Source organism: Manihot esculenta, chromosome 6 (assembly GCF_001659605.2).
Source record: "Manihot esculenta cultivar AM560-2 chromosome 6, M.esculenta_v8, whole genome shotgun sequence".
NCBI lineage: Eukaryota > Viridiplantae > Streptophyta > Magnoliopsida > Malpighiales > Euphorbiaceae > Manihot > Manihot esculenta.
In genome coordinates, this window is record NC_035166.2 from 14,377,684 (window position 1) to 14,399,253 (window position 21,570).

The following is a 21,570-nucleotide window of genomic DNA, read 5'->3' on the forward strand; positions in this document are numbered from 1 at the left end:
ATAATATTTTTATATAATTATTATAGTTAGTATAATTAAAATAATAAATTTTATATTATTTTTTTTCTCAAATACGTCTATTCATAATTTTTAAAATTAAATTATTTTTTTAATTAATAAATTTTTTTGTTTCAATACATATTAAATTGGGTTATATTTTAAAATTCATAAACAAATTCTAATTTTAAGAAGAAAAATTGCATATAGTTTAGGACATGGATATCTTCTGATTCTTTTTCTTACAAAAGTTATTTATTGTAGACCCACTAGTGCTAGAACTGAAACCTTCCTGTTCAGACCAAATGAGGTGGTAAGAGTTTGTCCCCGTTGAAATTTTAATTTTTAAATAGTAATATGTTTGAATACAGATTTATTTTAATTAAATGGATACTTTTAACCCATGTTTTTTTTTAAAGAATAGAATGTTGATTTTTTATTAATTTAATTAAATAAAAACTTAATAAATTAAAATTATATTTTATTAAAATTTAATTCTAGTTAAATTAAACAAAATTTGAAAGAATTTCACTTACGTTAATGAATACCTTAATCTTCTATATATAAATTTCAGATGGAGTTTGTAAGTATAAATGTTACATCCATTACAGCTCTTTTTGAAAACTAATAAACTCAATCTTCTTGTTTCAAAAAAAAAAAAAAAAAAAACTCAATCTTCTTCTTCACAATTACCAAATACTCATCATTTCATATGATTCATTTTATAAAAAACTAATTTAAATAAAATTTTATAAAATTATGTAAGATTTCTATTTATTTAAAATGAAAACTTTTTGAATTAAAAAAATTGAATTCATTTATAATAAATAAAAAATTAGAAAAGAAATTAATTAAATTAAATTATTGTGAAATTCTTTATTTTAAATGAAAACTATTGTGAAACACAAAAATCTCCCATTTGCTTCTGTCTTATTTGTAGGGCCGTGCAATTGATGGATTGGATTTCGAAGCAAAACGAAAAATTTAAAATTGAATTTTAAAATTATTAAAAATTAAATTAAACCGATTATTAAAATCGAATCAAATGATTAAATTTTAGTTTAATTTAGTTTAATTTTTAACAAAATTAATTTAAAAAATTGATATTTTAAACATTTTAATTCAAGTAACAGATGGAAGGACATATTTCAAACTTCAACCATCATGCCAAGAAACAGATAAATCAAAATTGAAACTTCAAACTTCAACCATCATGCCAAGAAACAGATTTAATGCATTTATAAAAGGCATGTGCCAAATTCATAGCCAATAATTAAATATCCAAATTAACAATAAAAAATAAATGCTTAAATATCAATATTCAGTAACATTTCATGAAAATAATAATATCAATATTCAAATTAACATATTAAAAAATAAAATATTTTAAAATTAATAATTAAATCAATTTAACATATTAAATAACTGAATCGAATAAAAATTTTAATTTAATTTTTTAATTAAAATTAAAAAGTGCACGCGGCTGCTCATTTGAAGAACAAAACAAATTCAATATATTGTCATTTCAATCAAAAACCTTAAAAAAAATAGAAAAATTAACTATTTTATTCCCGTAATATAATAAAATTTACCAATTAATTTTTCTATTTTAAAAATTATATTAACATATTTTTAAAATTTTAAAAAATTTATTAATTAGTTCATTTCTCAATTTTAACCGTTAAATATTATAAAAAAATATTCTTTCAAAATAAAGTGTTATAAAAAAATTTAAAATATCTCTAATACGAAAGTATTAATTAATAAATTTTTTTAAAATATAATCAATTAATTAATTAATTTTTTAAAATCATAAAAATTGAAGATTAAAATATTTTATTGTTAAAATTAACGAAAAAATTAATTAATAGACTTTTTAAAATATTAAAAATACTTTAATATATTTTTAAAAATAAAAAGACCTGCTAATAAATTATATCAAAAATTAAATAATAATTTTTGTTAAAAAATAAGCTCACCTAGTATTGACATCACTCGGCAACATAGCTGCATCACTTTTTTACATTCTCATTATTTCATCGTTTATCATTTTACCTTCTCTTACTCATTATATTCTTTTACCACCTAAAATTTCACTTGTATGTAATGGCGGAGTCAGGAGCTTTTTTTTGGTAGGGCACCACCAACGCGCCGCTGCGGCACCTTCATTCCTTTCAAAGCATTTTTCGGTTGCCGATACGGCACGTGCCACCTTATCGTACCCTCCCTCCGCCCCTGCTTGTATGTGAATATTTTAAAATTTATTCATATAGCCCTTAATTTGTTATGACGATCCAAAGAGGGAAGTAATAAAAAGGAGAGATAGATAGATAGAAGGTAGCAGCACCAGAGAAAGGGAGAGGAAAAGGTACGAAGAGTTTTATGAGATAAAAACAGTAAGAGAAGAGAGATCATAATTAATTAATGTGATTTTAGATATTTTATGTATCGATAATTTTAATAAAAAGATTATTTGTTGATAAAACTATAGCCGGCCGATAAACATGCAAACAGTTAAATCATTTGTTGGATTAAAATATTAAAAAATTGAGGGTAGCTTATACGAAACTTATTAATTGCTAGATTATATTTCTTTTATAATTTATTAATTTCTTTTTGAAAATAAAAATTGAAGAGTGGCAAAATAAAATCTGAGATATAGATTATGTCTGTAAGTGCTATAATTTATTAATTATAATTTTTTAAAATTAAAATTTTTATATAAATTATTTAAAATTACAATACATAATACATAATTTAAAAATACTATAAATAATAAACTAATTAGTTATAATATTTATTATTATTATTATTATAAAAATAATTATATTTTAAATTATTATATAGTAAATTAATATTTTTATATTTATCTCATTACTATATTAAATTGGTATATATCTTTATTAGTAGTCATATAACATAATTATAATCAGCTATCCGATAAAGTTGGATTGCATACAAAGCATATTTGATAAGACTATGAACATCCCCTGACCGCATAGCGCAGTGGATTAGCGCGTTTGACTTCGGATCAAAAGGTCGTGGGTTCGACTCCCACTGTGGTCGTTCCTCATTTTCGTCGCTTAATATTTTTTTTTTGTAAATTTATCCATAGGTTTTAATTTTCTCGATTTTGTTTTAATTAGTAAACCTAGTTCCAATTTTATCTAATTCTTTAGCAGAATATTTTGATAATATTTTTAAATACTTCTTACTCACTTGGGAATAATTCAACTCATTATTAAAAAAGAAAATTTCAAATTTCATAATAAATAAATTAATTTATGAATTTCTGTCAACCATGATGATGTGATCTGATGAAACATTATATTCATTGTACTACGTACGAAGAGAGAAATATAAGAGCTCAAAATGGATTTAAAAACTTAACTTTTATTTTGTCTTCAACTTCATTATTCCCATTACTAAATTTTCTTAAAAAATATTAAACCTAAATCAATTACCTCCTCACTCTCACGTACTCATACCCAATCCTTTCATATGCACCACGTTTATTGATCTCAAATTTTATGATGATTATTGATATTCACTTATATGATTTTCATTTATTTCATCTCTTTTTAATGTTAATATTGACGTTTTAGCACTGTCCAATCGGTTAAATTCGATTCGAATTTGAATTGAATTAAAAAAATTAAAAATTAAATTTTGAAAATATTAAAAATCAAATCAAATCGATTATTAAGATATAATTGAATCGAATCAAATCGATAAAAATCGATTCAATTTGATTTTATCAAAATTGAAGTTTGTAAATTTAACATGTTTAGGCTTGGACCGCTAGCTGGATTAGATAAAAGAGAAGGGAAAGAGGTTGGATTTGAGCTACTGATTGAATTGGATAAGAGTTAGTATAATAGTATATAATAAAATCAATTAGTTTAATCGGTGGATTATTTAACACATTTAAAATCAAAACGAATCGAAAATTGAATAATTTAAAAAATATTAATCAAATTAAATTGAATGTTTTGACTCAAATTGCTAAACCAAAATCGATTAATTCAATTTGATTTCTTAGTTTAAACCAAAATATGTTCTCTCCTGTTGGCTTTATTGGCTTGCCCACTCCCGTATGGGTAATACAATGTTATTAAGAACCCTATCAGTCCATCTAGCCTAGCTAAGCATGTACCTCTAAGAACATCTTTAATAGAACTTGCAAGTCCCATTTTAGAGGGTCTCACTTTAATGTCATGTAGGTACTATGTCATACAAAGTGGGACTCTTGAAAAAATGGGAATCCCTCCTCCAAGGTAAGTTCCAAGTCCCAACGGTTAGAATCAGTCTCACTTTCTTCAATCATTTTGGTGGCAGAGGAGAAGTGTGATGCAAAACAAGGACTGAAACTCTTCTAAATTAAAAATGCTCTAAGAGCCATGCTAGCATCAATCATCATGTGTATTGCTTTTGATGCGGCTTATATGTCTTTTCTTTTGATTTTGATCGATTTAGTTGAGTGTTTTGATTTTATCTTTTAATTCTTTTTCTATCTTTCTTTATTTGGTTTGTTTTAATTAAGACTTTAATTTTTGTTCTCAAATCCTCCTTGTTCAAAATGCAATATATTATGTTTGAAGGAAGTAACGTTGAATTCGCTAATATTGGTCTAATTTACACGTGTGACGAAATATCCGATTATTTTTTTCATTCAGCGGCCTTCGTGAAAGTCAGACTAACAGCCATCATATCATAAGCAGGTCTATATTTCCTCCAATTTATCGAATTCTTTTGGTTTATTTTCATCTTTTCAATTTTCTTGCTGTGGGTTTCCTCATTTCGTGCTCGTAAAATCCCAAAAGAATCAACCAACTTTATCTCTGTTTTATCTAAAGCATCTCTTTTCGGCCTCTTGCTTCTTCTCTTGTTTCTTGTTATCACCCTACAGAAAAGGAATCCCAGAAACCGGGAAATGAGTTTTGGATTTTAGTCATTTTTGCATTCCTCGTATCAAATTCTCGGTTGGGTAATTTTTGGATTTCTTTGAGAGGGATTTTTTATTATTTTTAGGGATGGGAAGCTGATTTTTGCAATATGTGTACCATTTTTGCAATTTGATTTCTTGGAAATTCCTTTCCATCTGCTGTTGAGATTATTGATAGCTGAAAGATTTGTGTTTTTAACAAATTGAATTGTGTGTATATCGGGATGAAGGGTATTAGAGATTGGGCTTTTGCTCAATTACTGTCCAAGTCTTTGGCCTCGGCTAGACTGTTGTCTAGCAGTGGCAGTTTCTTCTCTGAAGGACCTGTGAATGAAGATTCTAATGACCCAGGTATTTGGCTATTCTTTTCTCCTTTAGCTTTCGCTTGTTTATGTTTATTTCTTAAACTTGTGACAAACATTGATAAAAGAAATTGCTTATGCCTCGCTTACTCATTGAAACCATGAAAGGAAATCATGGTAACCATAACTCTACCTGTTTACGTTTTCGGTCTTTAGTGACTATTTTTTCTGGTTATGAGACACCTCACATGTATGCATTGAAGAAGAGGAAACTTAAAGAAAAGAAGTAAAAGATGAATTAGGTAATCTTGATCAAGAAGAGGTCCCAAATTGTTTTTGTAAGAACAATGGCCTTTTATTGCCGTAATGACATCGTTTTGATCTTGTATGTTAAGGATGTTATTGGGAACTCAATTACTAAACTAGTCTTTGAAGGATTTTTTACTTCATAAATCAAATGGTTCAAGTTGGGTCCTAGCGTTGCATGATAACTGTCAACTATAATAGGGATCTTTGTCAATGTCTTAAAATTCAGTTGCTTTTGGGAACCCAGTGATGTAAGTATACATGCTGAAATGAGGATTAACAGGATGTTTGGGTCCTCTTAAGTCCATACTAGCTTTCATGTGTAATATTGCATATAGTGTGACATGTTCCTTTTGGATATATATATATATATTTTTTTAATTTGGTTGGTGGGGTTATATTGGATCTCAATTAAAACTCAATTAATTGAATGCTTCAGTTTTGGCCTTCTCATATCATGAATTCATATGGTGCTTGTCTTGGCTTTTGAGTCACCAGATGATGGAATTGTTCATATTGAACAACATTCGGTGGAATGCAGTCAACATCTATGTGATCCGTGGTTGATAAATGGATGGTAAACTACAAAGTATCTTTGGAATCATCTGTCTTTAACTGGTGTAGCGCTTGAGCTTTTCCTCTTGTTGATGTTTATATGAGAATAATTACCTTACAGTACTCAAGCCATATATTCCTATGCATAGGAGTATTTTCTTGGTCAAAATTCTCCATGCTGAGAACTCATTTTAATAGTATCAGAAAATGTCTTTGTTTTCAGCCTGGCTCAAAATTGTATGTTGGTTGTACTGAGAAAGACCTTATTTCCTGTTATCTGCAGCTCACATGGCATGTCCAGAGGTTACAGTACTGCTTCCAGATACATTATGCTCTTCTGATAACACTCACGAGAATGGGCCTCATCCCTCTCTGCAGGAAGATGCTAACAGAACTAATCATGCCAGTGATCCATTGGCAAAGATTGAGGATCTCCAGGTTAAGTTTTTCCGGCTCCTTCAGCGGTTAGGTTATTCAAATGACAATGTTTTGGTAGCAAAGGTTTTGTATAGGATACGCTTAGCAATATCAATACGCGGAAGGGAATTGGATTTGAAAAGAGCTAGAAAAGTAGCTGAAGAACAGGAAGCAATTGACACACCCGAACTAGATTTCTCTGTTAGAATACTTGTCCTGGGGAAGACAGGTGTTGGGAAGAGTGCAACCATAAATTCTATATTTGATCAGAGAAAGATGATAACTGATGCATTTGAACCAGCCACTAATCACATCGAAGAGATTGCTGGAACTGTCAATGGATTCAGAATAACTTTTATTGACACCCCTGGATTCTTTCCTTCATCTGCAAGTAACATGAGAAGAAATAGGAAGATCATGCTCTCTGTGAAGAGATTCATTAGAAAATCCCCACCTCATATTGTTCTTTTTTTTGAACGGCTTGACCTTGTCAACATGGGTTATTATGATTTCCCCCTTATGAAGCTTATGACTGAAGTATTTGGGAGTGCAATTTGGTTTAACACCATCCTTGTCATGACTCATGCTTCGTCAACTCTTCCTGAAGGACCAAGTGGATTTCCGGTCAACTATGAATCATATGTTACCAGATGCACAGATTTGATACAACACTTTATACACCAGGCAGTATCAGACACAAAACTGGAAAATCCTGTACTTTTAGCAGAGAATCATACTCAATGTAAAAAGAATTTCATGGGGGAAAATGTTCTTCCCAATGGACAAGCTTGGAGATCTCAATTCTTATTGTTATGCATGTGTACCAAAGTTCTTGGTGATGCTAATATTCTCTTGGAATTTCAAGATAGCATTGAGTTGGGGTCATCTAGCCCCCGGGTGCCTTCACTGTCACATCTCCTTTTATCTCTTTTACGGCACCGTTTATCAAGCCCAAATGGAGCAGAATATGATGTTAATGAAATTTTACTTTCTGATGCAGATGAAGAAGATGAATATGATCAATTACCTCCAATCCGAATCCTGACAAAATCTCAAATCGAGAGATTGACAAAATCACAGAAAAGGGACTACCTTGATGAGCTGGATTACCGGGAGACTCTTTATTTAAAGAAACAGTTAAAGGAGGACATTAGTCGGAAGAGAGAGAAGAAGCTTGCTGAATCAGAAACTTCGGGTGAGGATAATAACCATGAAGACCAGCAGCCACCTCCAGATAATGTCCTGTTACCAGATATGGCCGTCCCTCCAACTTTTGATTCAGATTGCCCTGTACATAGATATCACTGCGTTGCTACAAGTGACCAATGGCTTGTGAGACCTGTTCTTGATCCCCAAGGATGGGATCATGATGTGAGCTTTGATGGTATAAACTTGGAGACAGCTATGGAAATAAAAAGGAACATTTATGCCTCAATTACAGGGCAGATGAGCAAGGACAAACAGAATTTCAGCATTCAGTCTGAATGTGTTGCTGCTTACACGGATCCTAGGGGCCCTACTTATTCTTTGGGTTTTGATGTTCAATCTGCTGGTAAAGATCTTATCTATACAGTTCACAGCAATACAAAGCTGAAGACTCTCAAGCACCATATTACTGAGTGTGCAATGTCGTTAACATGCTTTGGGGAGAATTATTATGTTGGTACCAAACTTGAAGATACCATATTGATTGGGAAGAGACTGAAGTTCATAATGAATGCTGGCCAAATGAGGAGCTCTGGACAGGTGGCATATGGTGGGACTTTTGAAGCAACATTAAGAGGGCGAGACTACCCTGTAAGGAATGATATTATCAGCCTGTCAATGACGGCTCTGTCATTTAAGAAGGAGACAGTGTTGGGTGTAGGTTTTCAATCTGAATTTCAGCCTGTACGAGGCATGAGAATGGCAGTTAATGCAAATCTAAATAGCCAGAAAACTGGACAAGTTAGCTTAAAGATGAGTAGCTCTGAGTGTACTGAAATCGCATTAGTAGCCATTTTTTCAATTCTCAGAGCCCTTTTCCATAGGAAAGATGAGGGAAATGGAAGGAAAGAAGTATTAGAGATGTGATGAGTCTTGATCTCTTGATTCCCAATTCTCTTAATTTGAAGAGGAAAAATAACCAGACAGGAATTTTTATGCATAACCAGGTTTTTATAGCGACAAAAGAGTTGGATTTTTTGGAAGTTGTTCCCACTTCTTTTGCTCCACACTTTACTTTCATGTTGTGTAGGTTAGATAATGATGTTTTATTATTATTGTTATCGTTTTTTTAATGCATACTGGTAGAGGGTGAATAGTGATTTTTTTTTCTGTTGACCTACTACTCTGGCCACATGTATCTCTGTAGCGAGCAATCGCAGTTATAGTTGTACAGGAACACAAGGAAAATCAATCTTATGGTTGCTGGAATAAATAACCTTTTGATGTTCCAACTGGGTTGGATCTTCGAATTGTTATGAAGCTTCTTTACATTGTGCAAAAATGGCTGTAGATTCCTTAGCGAAAATAGATCAACTTCATCTGTGTTCTGACTTGTGACTTTTCTTCTCCAATTGACTTGTCAGCACACTGCATTTAGAGAAGCTGATGCCATGCCATGTTTGAGCTGGAGAAGGCTCTAAGGTGCTGCAAATAATGTGTATGGGTGCGAGTCTCACAGCTTCATGTATAATCACTTTTGATGGTACGTTCATTGATTCAATTCTAGCATTCAAGGATTACGCTTATGAAACATGAAATGCTTCTCATAAGCATGTCGGAACTTGGATTAAATGCTCCGTTGAATATGTGCTTACACTAAGGTTGACCTATTGGAACGACTGGACTAAAATTATAATTTATTTAATATTTAAATTTATAAAAATTATAACAATTAAAAATAAATTAGTTATATTATTAATAATTTATACAAAAAAATACAAATTTTTATAAAAATAATGAAGTTATACTTATTTAATTTTATCAATTTATAAAAATTTACAGAAAATTCAGAGTATAATATATGTAATTAATTTTTATTTTTTTTAAAATAAATTATTAATAATATAATTAATTTTTATTTAATTTTTATAAATTCAGATCTTGAGTATATTATAATTTTAGTTCTATTCAATAATTTTAATTTAAATATTTATAGATCCACAAATACATACTCAATATATTTAATTAACATATCTTGCATGAAGATGATATTAAATTGCATTCCAATTATGATATTAGTAAATTTTAATATTTAAAGGACAACAGAGCACACTGAAGCTCTGCAATCTCATATTAAATTAAAGCTGTCAGCCATTACAGTTGCAGCTCAGCCCAATAATGGAAAATAAAAACACCCTTGAGTTCTCCAAGTCATTAATTTTTTAACGTGGGGTGGACAGCCAGCAAGGAGAGTGCAAATGTTATGGCTTTTGTCCAATGCTCCCAATTATTGCTGCTTTTAAAGGCAGTAAAATTTAATTTTGGAAAAAATTATTTTTTAATCTCTCAAATATATTTACTTTTAACACCCAGTATTTTAGTCTTAAAATTAAATTTCATCAAAATATGACATCCTTTATAGTGAAAAGACATCACATTCATCTATTTTAATTAATTTTTCATAGTTTTATTGAATTTTTATGTTTAGTTATAAAATTTTTAGTTTCATCTATTATTATTTGATATTTTCACTTAATTCAAAACAAATTAAGGAATATTATTTGATATTTTCACTTAATTCAAAATAAATTAAGGAATGAATAAGACAATTTTAAAAAAAAATCTAAAAAAATTTAGAGAAATTTTAAAAAAAGGACAAAAATATGGGATAAGCGTGTTTTAACATTATACCCCATGTTTTTCACTAGACAAAAAAATGGAGCTAAAATTGATAGTAAAAAATATAAGATAGACCCGTATTTTCATGGTTTAACCCATATTTCACTCCTTTTCATGTGTAATGCCCCATGTTTTTACCAAAAATTTTAATTTTTTAGGTTTTTCACTAGGGTTGACCATTAGAAATCTCAAAAGAGTATAAATACATTATAATTGAAAGACTAAAGACTTTTTGTCCACTTTTAAATACATATACACGATAGAAATCGCAAAGAAATCAAAAAACAAGATTTGGAAGATCTATAAGGAGAAATCCATATATTTTTAATTTTTCTTTCTTCTATTATTCTTTTAACTTGTTGTTCACAATTATTTTAGGATGGTTTTTGATAACTTCTCAATAGAATTTATTATTGAATTCTTGAATATGATTAACTAAATTCATTTGTTAGGAGACTTGATGTTGTAAATTCGGAGAGAAATTAATATGTTTTCTATTAATTGTATTGTGGGTAAAACTCTCTACTTATACATATTTGTATACGATAGTTACAAAGGATAAGCATAAAATACAAACACAACATTAGCTAATAATAAGATAAGTGATAAGAGCTAAGAAATTAGAAATTCGTGATCACATATTATCACTAACAACCCCCTTCATGCTGAGCTACAGGTGACTGAAGTCGAAACTTGCACAAGTGAGAGGGGAATAAATTTTGACCCAATGGTTTGGTTAAGATATCAGCTATTTGATCTGCACCCTTGATAAACCGTATTAGAACAATACCGAGTTTAATTTGATCTCGAATAAAATGATAATCAATTTCAACATGCTTTGTTCGTGCATGGAAAACTGGATTGGAAGTGAGATAAATAGCACTAATATAGTCACACCATAGCGTTGCATATTAAGCAGGCGCATGTCCAATTTCACGCATAAGTGAAGTTATCCACATTAACTTTGTTGTTGCATTAGCTATAGCTTTATATTCACTTTCTGTGCTTGGTCTTGCAACAGTTGGCTGTTTCTTACTGGACCAAGAGATAAGATTATCACCAAAATAAACTAAATAACTACTTGTAGATCGACGATCATCCGAGCAACTAGCCTAATCACTATCCAAATAGCATTGAATAGAAAGTGTAGATGATGGACGAAGCAAAAGCCCATGAACAGAAGTACCATTAAGATAACACAATAATCTCTTACATGTCTGCCAATGGAAATCCGTGGCACAGTGTAAGAACCGAGCTAGCTTGTTGACTACAAAAGCAATATTAGGTCTAGTGATCATCAAATACTAAAGTGCCCCCACTACTTTATGATATTCTGTCATAGAAGACAACAATGTGCCCATATTCTTGCTTAAATTTGGAATTTGCCATTGGTGTACCATACGGTTTTAAATCCTCCATATGCGTGGCTTGAAGTATCTCTGAAATTTATTTACTTTGAGAGAGCAAAAGCCCATCTAGTGTTCAAGTGGCCTCTACCCCAAGAAAATAATTAATATCACTAAGATCTCGAATCGGAAAAGTAGCAGCCAATATGTGAACAAACCAATCAATAAGTGAATATTTAGAACATGTGACAAGAATATCGTCAACATAAATGAGCACAAATAACTAATCAAAACCATTGATATAAACAAATAAAGAGTGATAGCCTGAGTGTACTGAAATTTGATGGAGCACATAAAATTTTTGAGCCTTTCAAACCAAATACGCGGTGCCTACTTCAATCCATAAAGAGATTTGCGCAGCTTACAAACATAATCAGGCTTAGTGTGATCAACAAAGCCTTTGGGTTGTTCATTGTACAAATCTGTATATAAAAACCCATGGAGAAAAGCATTAGAAATGTCCAATTGACACATATCCTATCCATTTATTACAGTAAGAGATAAAAGAAGACGGACAATAGTAAATTTGACCACCGGTGAAAATCTATACTCGATTGTTGTGTAAATCCCTTTACTACAACCCGGGCTTTATAGCACTCAATATTACTATTAGAATGTTGTTTAATCGATAAACCTATTTGTTTTGAATGATAGTAACATTTGTCGGCCTAGGCACTAGTGTCCATGTTTAATTCCTAAGCAAAATTGAAATTTCTTCTTGCATAGCCTCTTGCCACTCTTGCATCTTGTTAGCTTGCAAAAACGTTTTTGGTTCCTGAGATGGCAAAAGGTGAGCAACAGATGCATATTTATGATTTGGTTTATGATTGGATCGTAAAATCATGGGATGAGTTCAAACTTGATTTGGGATAGTTGTAGGTTGGTCAGGTCAAGTACTGCTAGGGAAAGTCATAGGAGAAGAAATATGGATATGATCTATAATCCTTTGGATGGCTCAAATATTGGCATGGTTTCTGTTGAACTTTGAGTGTCGGTTGGTGATATAGGCCGAATGAGAATTTGAGTGAAAGAGAGAGTTGGAGATGAAGGAGTGTGAGGTGAGGAGGGAGTGGAAGAAAGAAAGGTAATTGATGAAGGTGTTGGTGAAAATAACGTTGGATCAGCTTGGGGTTCCTACATGTTGAACGTTGTAGATAATTTGGCATAGGAAAAGTTATTAGAATATGTTTAGCTAAATAGACGCGCCCTGACTTATAATACGCTTAGTTGAACGATAACTAAATTTATGATTATTATAAGAATGTAATAAGGGAAAAATATTGCAACCAAAAGGCTAAAAAGACAAATAATTTGGGTCTTTGAAAAATAATTTCAAGAATGGTGACGCTTTTTATAAGAGATGGCAACGTATTGATCTAACATAACACTTTGTTCAAGATCATAATTCTAATATTTTAAGGGTAGATAAGCATGAGCTAAAAGAGTAAGACCAATATAAATGAGATGTCTAATTTTTCTTTATCTGTACCATTTTTGTTCATGAGTATATGGACAAACAATTCTATAAATATTTTGGTACTTAATTTTTAGTCTTGCGGGTACAATACTCTACTCCCTCCTTATTACTTAAAGGATTCTATACACTTGTAGATATCGCATCGCGCATAGTCTGTCAAATATCATTGAAATTCAATAAATTTATTAATAATTTCTTCAATCCAAATGCAAAATAACTCAATTAATCAAAGAACTAAATACAAATCAATCGCTAGTTGTACAAAATACTCTCAAAATCATTTAAATACAAACACAAAATTAGTTATGGAGTTGCAAGATACTTCCACTGAGATAAAGTCATGGATCGTCCAACAAGGAGTGATAGAGTAGCCATAAAAAGCAACAGTAGAGCAATAGTGAGTAGCGATGGCGAGCAACAATAAGATGCAGCGTAGCAACAATAGGAGCAACAATCTATATGCAAATTCGAGGCTATAATGGTTGCGACAATTTACCATTTATGTGAGAGGCTGTAATGGTTGCGATGACTGATGCAAATAGCCTTGCATGCAATCGGACTTGAGATGAGGGAAAAGAGGGATGAAGAGGATTTGGAGATTAAAAGAGTGAAAGTAATTTTTATTATTGATAAAGGTATTTTTGAAACTATATTTTATTTTTAAAAAATAAATTTAAATTATTAACTTTATGAAATATTACTTTTAATTTTAACGAAATTAAATTTTAAAAATTAGAGCGTTAGATAGTTTAACAGAATTAAATTTTAAAAACTAGAGCGTTAGATTTTAAACTTGTTTAATTAAAATAATTCAATTAACAAATTTTAAATTTTTATAAAATATTAAAATTATGTTTAATTAATTGATATTTTTATTTAATTTTAAAATGAAAAAAATGACTTTTTCTCTTAATTTAATTAAATTATTTTTTAAAAAAATTATTAAAAAATAATTTATTTAAATCAAATAAAATTTTTATAAAATAAATATTCTATTTATCGTAGAATTTTTATCCATTTTATAATCATCCTGCAAATACTGCAAGTTCCCTGCGAAAATGCAAAAGAGAAGTCTCGCGAAAAAGGAAAAAAAATAAAACGAATATTAGAAGCAACTATTGGTTGCAGGAAAAAAAAAAGTGATTATGGACAACTTCTTCCTTAAATTTTGTCATCATCTGAGCTTAAGATTCCAAACTTTTCCTCAAAGAAAAGCCATTTGCCTTTTTTTCTTTGGTCTGAGCTTTTTACAGTTCTGTAACTTCGACAATAACAAGGAATATTCTTTCAAAGAAATAGCGTATTCGAAGAAATGTTGGGCCTTTAAATTATTATTTTCAATAAAGAAAAGATTCTTATCAGATCCTAAAAACTTTCTGCAAACAGGAGACAATATCTAAACATCAATGCCAAGGCAGACTTTTTTAATGAAATTGATTTTAAATCCTTAAATTTTTATACCAGACGTACACCGTCAATTCTCAAACCCAATACCTCTGCAGTCGCCTTGCCTTTCCTTTCCTTTCCTTTCCTTTCCTTTTCTTTTCTTTTCTCTTCTTTCTTGCACTAGTAAAAACCAAAATGACACATAAGATCAGAGATCCTAAGAATTCTAAATTTGCAGGAAGGGAAGCTTCCCATGCCAAATGCTCCAAACATTACAACAAATTAAATCATTTTGTAAGTTTTTTTTTTTTTCCTTAAATCTTTTTGTAAGTTACTAAATATAAAAAATTGCTATAAAAATTTGTATTTAAGTTTTTAAATTTTAATTTTATTATTGAAGTGGCGATTTTTATCCCACAAAAAGTCTGATTTTTATAATGAATGCAACCAATCATCTAATATTCCAATCAAGAATCCAATTTATTTAGAACAACTAAACACATGCATCTAAGATTTACAACAAAAGAATTTGTTTTAACTACACAGATCACTTAAATATGACAGTTTCAGTTTACCTTTCTTACAATGTCAAGGTGAAGAACCCCACAGAACCTCAGCAACAATGGTAGCAGCTTCAGCATCAGAAACAGAAGCTTCCCTAACTCTCTTCAATATCTCCTGTTTGAATGCTCTCTTCTCCCTCTGCCTTAAACCTTCTCCAACTTCCAGCTGCACTGCAAATTTTGCTACACAGCTAGCAAATGGATGGCTTTCTAAGAATCTCTTCTCCCTGCTCTCTCTCTTCTCCTTCTTCCTCTGATTGCTATCCTCTTTATTAGTTTCTTTCTCATCAAATCTACCCATGTCAATCAAGTCACCACCAAGCTCTGATCTCTGCAAATCCACAAGCTTCTTTATCAACCCTTCTCTGAGCATAGCTTCTATTGCTTCTTTGCGACCAGAATACCCAATTTCAAGAATGCAATCCATTGTTTGAACAAGAAGTTGCAGGTCTTTATAGTCCAAGAAATTAATGATTTTGGGTATTTGACCATTGGATTCGATCTCATCTACCAGTGGTGACTTGATTAACTTGATGAGTGTACAGAGTACTTTCATTGATTTCCAGGAAGCCATTGATACAAGAGCATGAATCAGAGGACCCATTAGTACTTGACCCACGAAAACATCTTTATTGAATTGAAACAAAGCTGCAACTACAAAAGAGCACTGTTCTCGAATTCTCTTCGAGCAATTGGGATCGCAGATTATTTTTTCAAGTAACAAAAGAATCTTAGATTTAAGAACCAAATCTTGTAACTCGCGATTAAACCCTTGAGAGAGCCGTTTCTCAAACTGAGTTAACAAACCCACCAACTCGTCCTCGTTCTGTACAGTCTCCTTCAACAAAGTCGTCAAATTATCTATGCTTTCACGGTCGATCCAGGCTTGAATCTCAGACTCAATAGACCCAGCGACTCGGGAGATTGAGTGAGTGGAGACTCGGCGAGTCAAGAAATTCTTGAGGCTATAACCACGGGATTTCTGAAGAGTGTCAACGAGGGTTCTAAGGCTGGTGAGGTGCTGTGAGAGAGTAGAGAGATGTGGGTCTTTGGAGAGGATGGTGTCAGACTCAGTTTCGAGCTCTAACAGAGCTTTAATGGCGGGTGAGTCAGGATCAGCAGACTTGGGAGTTGGGTGGGCTTGGAGATCGTGAGAGGCTTGTCTGAGAGCTTCGAGGACCTTGAGAACTCTGGAAATCTCCTCCTTGGAAGATGGGTCTTCCATTAACGACCAGTACCAGAGACAGAGAGGCGTAGACGCGTAGACGGGGAATTGCAGACTTGTAGCATATGTAGAAGGATGCAGAAGGTTTCCGAGAAATGAACTGAAAAAAACCAATCAGAGAGCCCACAGCGGCTAGCTCGCGTGAGCAACAGCCACTTGTAAACAATATTTCTGTCTTATATATACGCAAAATAATTCATTTTTTTATTTTAAAAATATTAAAATATTTTTAATATTTTATAAAATTTATTAATTAATATTTTTATTAATTTTAATAATTAAATATTATAAAAAATATAGAAAACTGCTTAATAAACGTTTTAAAAATGAGTGATTTACCCTGCAAGTTTATTTATTATCACGAAATTTAGACTAAGCTTAAATAGGTCATACAGACTAAAATTGAAGTCCAATAAAATAAAATTTAACTCACTTAATTTGATAGATTAATAAAGAAATCAATCTATTTACATTTAGAATTCGGTTAATGTAAATAATAAAATAAATTAAATAATTCCTTAACAATGAAAAAACAATTATATATATAATAATTATATATAATATTATATATAATTATATATTATTAGAAGATAAAAATAATATATATATATATAAATTATTCAAACTAAATCTACGCGCATACAAAAATTTTATTTCTTCTAAATCTCAACTCATCCCGTTGATTTTTTAAATTGAATTGACTAATAACCCCTATTTTTTTTCCTGTTAAGGTGAAAGGATTGTGATTTTCAATATTTGTTTTCACATTTGGAATATTATTATATATTATTATTCTGTACATCTTTTCTGACCAAATAATTTAAAATTAAATTCATTCAAAAGCTTTATGTCTGCCATATGATCCGTGAGAATATCCTTTTAATATACGCTTAAAAAAATTCATTAAGAAGAAGATCAATGTTCTGTAATTTTTTTTTTAATTTAATCTCATAAGCTCATCATTTTAAAACTCTTCTTCAGTTTGTAAATATTTTATTTTTAAGCTGTTTTATGCAAATCGGTGTTTGCACGTTGGGCTTAATTAAATATCCACACGGGAGCTAACTGTCCAACGCTGATTGGTGCGCTGGTGGTCTAATTTCAGTTAGAAACTCAATCTAGACTATTGGTGCTTTGGGTTTGTTTATGCAATTTTCCATTACAACAATAAAAGAAAGGAAAAGTGCAAAAAAGTGTCACATCTTTTTGTTGATTTTTGTTTTAAAATTTATAATTTAATTCATATTAAAATAATATTTATAAAATAACATTATTAATAAATAGTACTAATTTTTATATGTTATAAAAAATGGTGATATAAAAATTATATTATGAAATATTAATTTAATATAAATTAAATCTTAAATTTTAAAATAAAAATTAATGAAATAATAAAATATTTTTTATATTTTTTAATTAATATTTATATTTTATTTGTGAAATTGATATTTCTTAAAGGAGTCCGAAAATTAGTTTATATTAATTTATTTTCTAAATGAATTAAGCTTAATTTTGGCAAAAATTTAATTAAATTAAACTTCAACACTATCCAGTTCGACTTTGAAAAAAATGAAATACTTTGAAGAATGCTTATATTTATTTATATTAAATCTGCTTGCATTGAAATGTGCTGCTATTGATATGGATTTGGGTTTTGATAATATATAAAACATTATAAATTTATTTTAATTAAAAAATAGATCACACTTGAGAATATATCAAGATATATTCTCACATATATCTGAAATGAGAGATAGATAAAAAAAAAAGGGTTTTTTCTTCAAAAGGGACTTCCTTTTCCTCCTCTCCATTTTTATTTTCTCTTATTTTTATACCTATCCATATTACTCTAATTCATAAATTTGATTTGAACGTCAGAGAGTCTCTATCGGAGGCATCCCCAATAGACCCCTGGCCATCTTTCTTTATTTTACAGATTCCTTATTTCTTCATTTTGTAGATTCCTTCCTCAAATTAAGTATTGAGGGACTCAAATTGATACGGATCCAATAAGGCAAATTTCTAACAATAGTGTGGAGTAAACTTATATAATTCAATGGATCTAAAAGGAGTTCAAAATCATATTCATATGATCGATATACATTTGGGGCGTGCTTCAACTCATATGGGGCAGATTTGGTGCAACACTTGCAATCATAGGTTTAGGAAGTCTAATCAAACCTATGGACCAAAGCTACACAAAAAGAAGTTTAGAGTGAATATCAAGAAAGGCTTTTGTGAAGATCCAGCTTGGTCATGATGGGCTTGCTATGTTTTATTATTTAAACGCTTGCTTTATTTTGGTTTTATTTGGGCTTGTATTCTAACCATATTTTATTTTTTAAGTTTTAGAGTGTTGGGCCATGTATTAGGCTTATGTTTTAATATTTATGAGTCTGATGAGTTATTTTAGTGTGTGATTGGGCTTGAGCCTTATGTGTCGTTCGGCCAGGCCTAATAAGAGTGTCTTAGGGTTTTATTTGTTTTCTCTTACTATATAATGATAAGAAACAATTGTAAAAAACAACTTTGAATCTAAATTTTCATAATTCTTGTAACGACCCGGAAACCGGACCACTACCGACGCTAGGATCCAGATCGACTTAAGGTCGCCGGGACCCGTAGCAAGCCTACTATATATCTTGTTCATCTGATAAAATCCCATACATGATCATACATTTACATAAAAACTTTAAACTTTCACATATACCAAACTTGACCTGTGCATGCACTAAACTGTAAACATAAAACCCCGTACTGGAGCCCTCATCAAATGCTCCAGTTGGGTCAACATCTCATACATCAAGCTTGGTTCATCATTACTTATCATTAAAACATTTCATAAAGATCATGTACAAAAAGGAATTAACCATAAACATTAGGGCCAAGCACAATACTAATCATCATTACATTACTTTACATTACATCATTTTACAATTCATTATATTACATGTCATTTCATCATGTCCACGACTATTCTATTACATCGACACCTCTTTTACTCTTGACGACTTCCCGGTCTATCTTGAACCTGCAAACCTGGGGGTGAGGGGAAAGTGGTGAGCTACTAGAGCCCAGTGAGCAGAACAGTAAAACGATTTATAAAAATATGCCATCATGAAATGCATCACAACACAATTAAATCACCTTTGGATGGTATTGTCACCAATAGCCCTCTACATATCCAATAATCCCGGCCCTCGACGGAGCTCCTCAGGACTTCCTCTTAACATAACATAACATGTCCAACTTTGCCAGAGGCGATTAGGCCACACCTGGTCTTCTCTTACTCTGTGCCAGAGGCGATTAGGCCACACTTGGTCTTTCCATCTCATATCATATCATATCACATCAATGGCTAATGGATCATCCAACAACCATCCACATCAACAATAAATAATGCAATGCATCATATTCGTGAATTCTAATGCAAAACAACCTAATACATATCATGGCATTCGTGATGCATGAGTCATGCTAAAAAGATTTCATTTCTTTAAAATAAACAAGTTGTGTTCTTACTCACCTCTGGCTGACGCTTTACTGACTCTGTAGCAGCTAGCTCACTGCTGATCTCCTCGGTCTCTCAGGTCCGATCCTACACAGGTGGACTCAAATGAGGAACCAAACATACTCTAACATAACTCTAAACATCTCCCCAAAAACCTCCTAAAACATCACAAAACATCCATAGAAAACATGCAAAGGAAGGCTGGACAGGGCACTTTCGGCAGCCGAAAGTCCCTCCAGAGCCGAAACTCAACCACTTTCTGCAGCAGGTTCGGCGGCCGAAAGTGCTTCCAGAGCCGAAACTCACCAACCTTTGGGGGCAGGTTCGGAGGCCGAAACTCCCTCCAGAGCTGAAAGTCCAAACTTTCGGGGGCAGGGTTCGGCAGCCAAACTGCCTCCACAAGCAGGTTCGCCGGCCGAAAGTGGCTTCGGTGGCCGAACCTGGGCTCTTCCAAAGGGCAGAACCCGGTTTTGCCTTGCCAATCCAGCCACTCTCAACAATCCAACAAGCACAAAACTATACTAAAACATGCATAAACACATATTCAAGCATTTAGGGGCTTAAAACTAGCCTATACCCCAACAATCATCACATTAAGCATGCATTTACCATAAAGGGTACATAAACCCTAACATTTTAGATCTATCCTAAACATGCATCATATACTCTTAAAACCCCTCAAAACTTACTTAAAACATAAGAGAGGGTGAGGATCTACTCTTACCTCTTGAAGATCGAGAGGAGAGGCGATCCAAACTTTGAGATGTGGAGGAAATGGGCTCTGGGGTCTCCAAGTTTCCAAGCTTCGATCTTTGCTCAAAAATCTTCAAAACCAAGTTAAAACTCATAAAAAACATGAATGATTTGAAGGAAAACATCAAAACTAACCATGGAAGGGCATGGACTCACCTTTGCCCGAAAATGGAGAAGAAAACTCGCCCTTTTTCGGACATGGGGCCTTTTATAGGTGGCTGGCTAGACCACCTTCGAAGGCCAAAGGTGCTTCCACAACTCCACCACGTTCGGCGGCCGAACTTGTCATTCGGCGGCAGCAAAAGGGAGCCACCTTCGGCGGCAGAACATGAGGTTCGGCAGCCGAACCTGGCATTTCCCTTCAAAACTTTCTTTTCTTTCAAAACTCAATTTTCTTTCTTAATCAAACCATAAAAACACGTAAAAGCATTTTAGAAAACCTTTATTTTACCCTTCTAGAAGATTCCAACATCCAAGAAATTCCGGATTCCAACGGAGATTCCGCCGGAAGGTAGGAATTTTCGGTACCGGGGTCTAGCCGGGTATTACAATTCTTTTCATGCCTTTGGCGTGTATTGCTTTGAGTGAGAGTGAAGATTTGCCTTCATCAATTGCACCAAGAATCTTGGCTAACTTATCAACTAATCGTTGTGGCGTTTGTCGGATTCTCATTTAAATCCTTCGATCATTGGTGTTTCAACTTCTCTAAGTGTGGGGTGCCATAGGAGGTGGGTTTATCAACTCTTTGGATTTCATGTTTACTTGTGCGTGTAGGTTTGAAGCTTGTGTCACAGGGTTCCACGTCAGCTGGTATCAGAGTCAAAGTGAGGTAAATTCTGATTTATCTTAGGATCTAGAGTTTTTGAGTTTTTCTTTTCTTCCTTGTTGATTTCGGTGAAAGC

General features: G+C 32.0%; 2 protein-coding genes and 1 non-coding gene across 4 annotated transcripts; 2 read left to right on the top strand and 1 right to left on the bottom strand.

Moving 5' to 3' along the window:
• Positions 1-2,989: 2,989 nt before the first annotated feature.
• On the top strand, positions 2,990-3,063 carry TRNAR-UCG. The gene has a single exon. It is a non-coding gene; the product is annotated as a tRNA-Arg (tRNA).
• Positions 3,064-4,615: 1,552 nt separating this feature from the next.
• On the top strand, positions 4,616-8,978 carry LOC110618314 (translocase of chloroplast 90, chloroplastic). Of its 2 annotated transcripts, none has more exons than XM_021761471.2 (2): positions 4,616-5,293; positions 6,389-8,978. In XM_021761471.2, the coding sequence occupies exons 1-2, from the start codon at positions 5,167-5,169 to the stop codon at positions 8,593-8,595; spliced, it is 2,334 nt and encodes a 777-aa protein (XP_021617163.1). In that variant the 5' UTR covers positions 4,616-5,166; the 3' UTR covers positions 8,596-8,978. The 2 variants fall into 2 exon arrangements, with proteins under 2 accessions (XP_021617163.1, XP_021617164.1); XM_021761472.2 differs by lacking the exon at positions 4,616-5,293 and adding an exon at positions 5,995-6,127.
• Positions 8,979-14,549: 5,571 nt separating this feature from the next.
• On the bottom strand, positions 14,550-16,555 carry LOC110616529. The gene is made up of 2 exons (XM_021758921.2): positions 15,192-16,555; positions 14,550-14,796 (listed from the first exon to the last, which is right to left on the bottom strand). Exon 1 carries the CDS (start codon positions 16,402-16,404, stop codon positions 15,205-15,207), a length of 1,200 nt encoding a protein of 399 aa, XP_021614613.1. The 5' UTR covers positions 16,405-16,555; the 3' UTR covers positions 14,550-14,796; positions 15,192-15,204.
• Between the last annotated feature and the right edge of the window lie 5,015 nt (positions 16,556-21,570).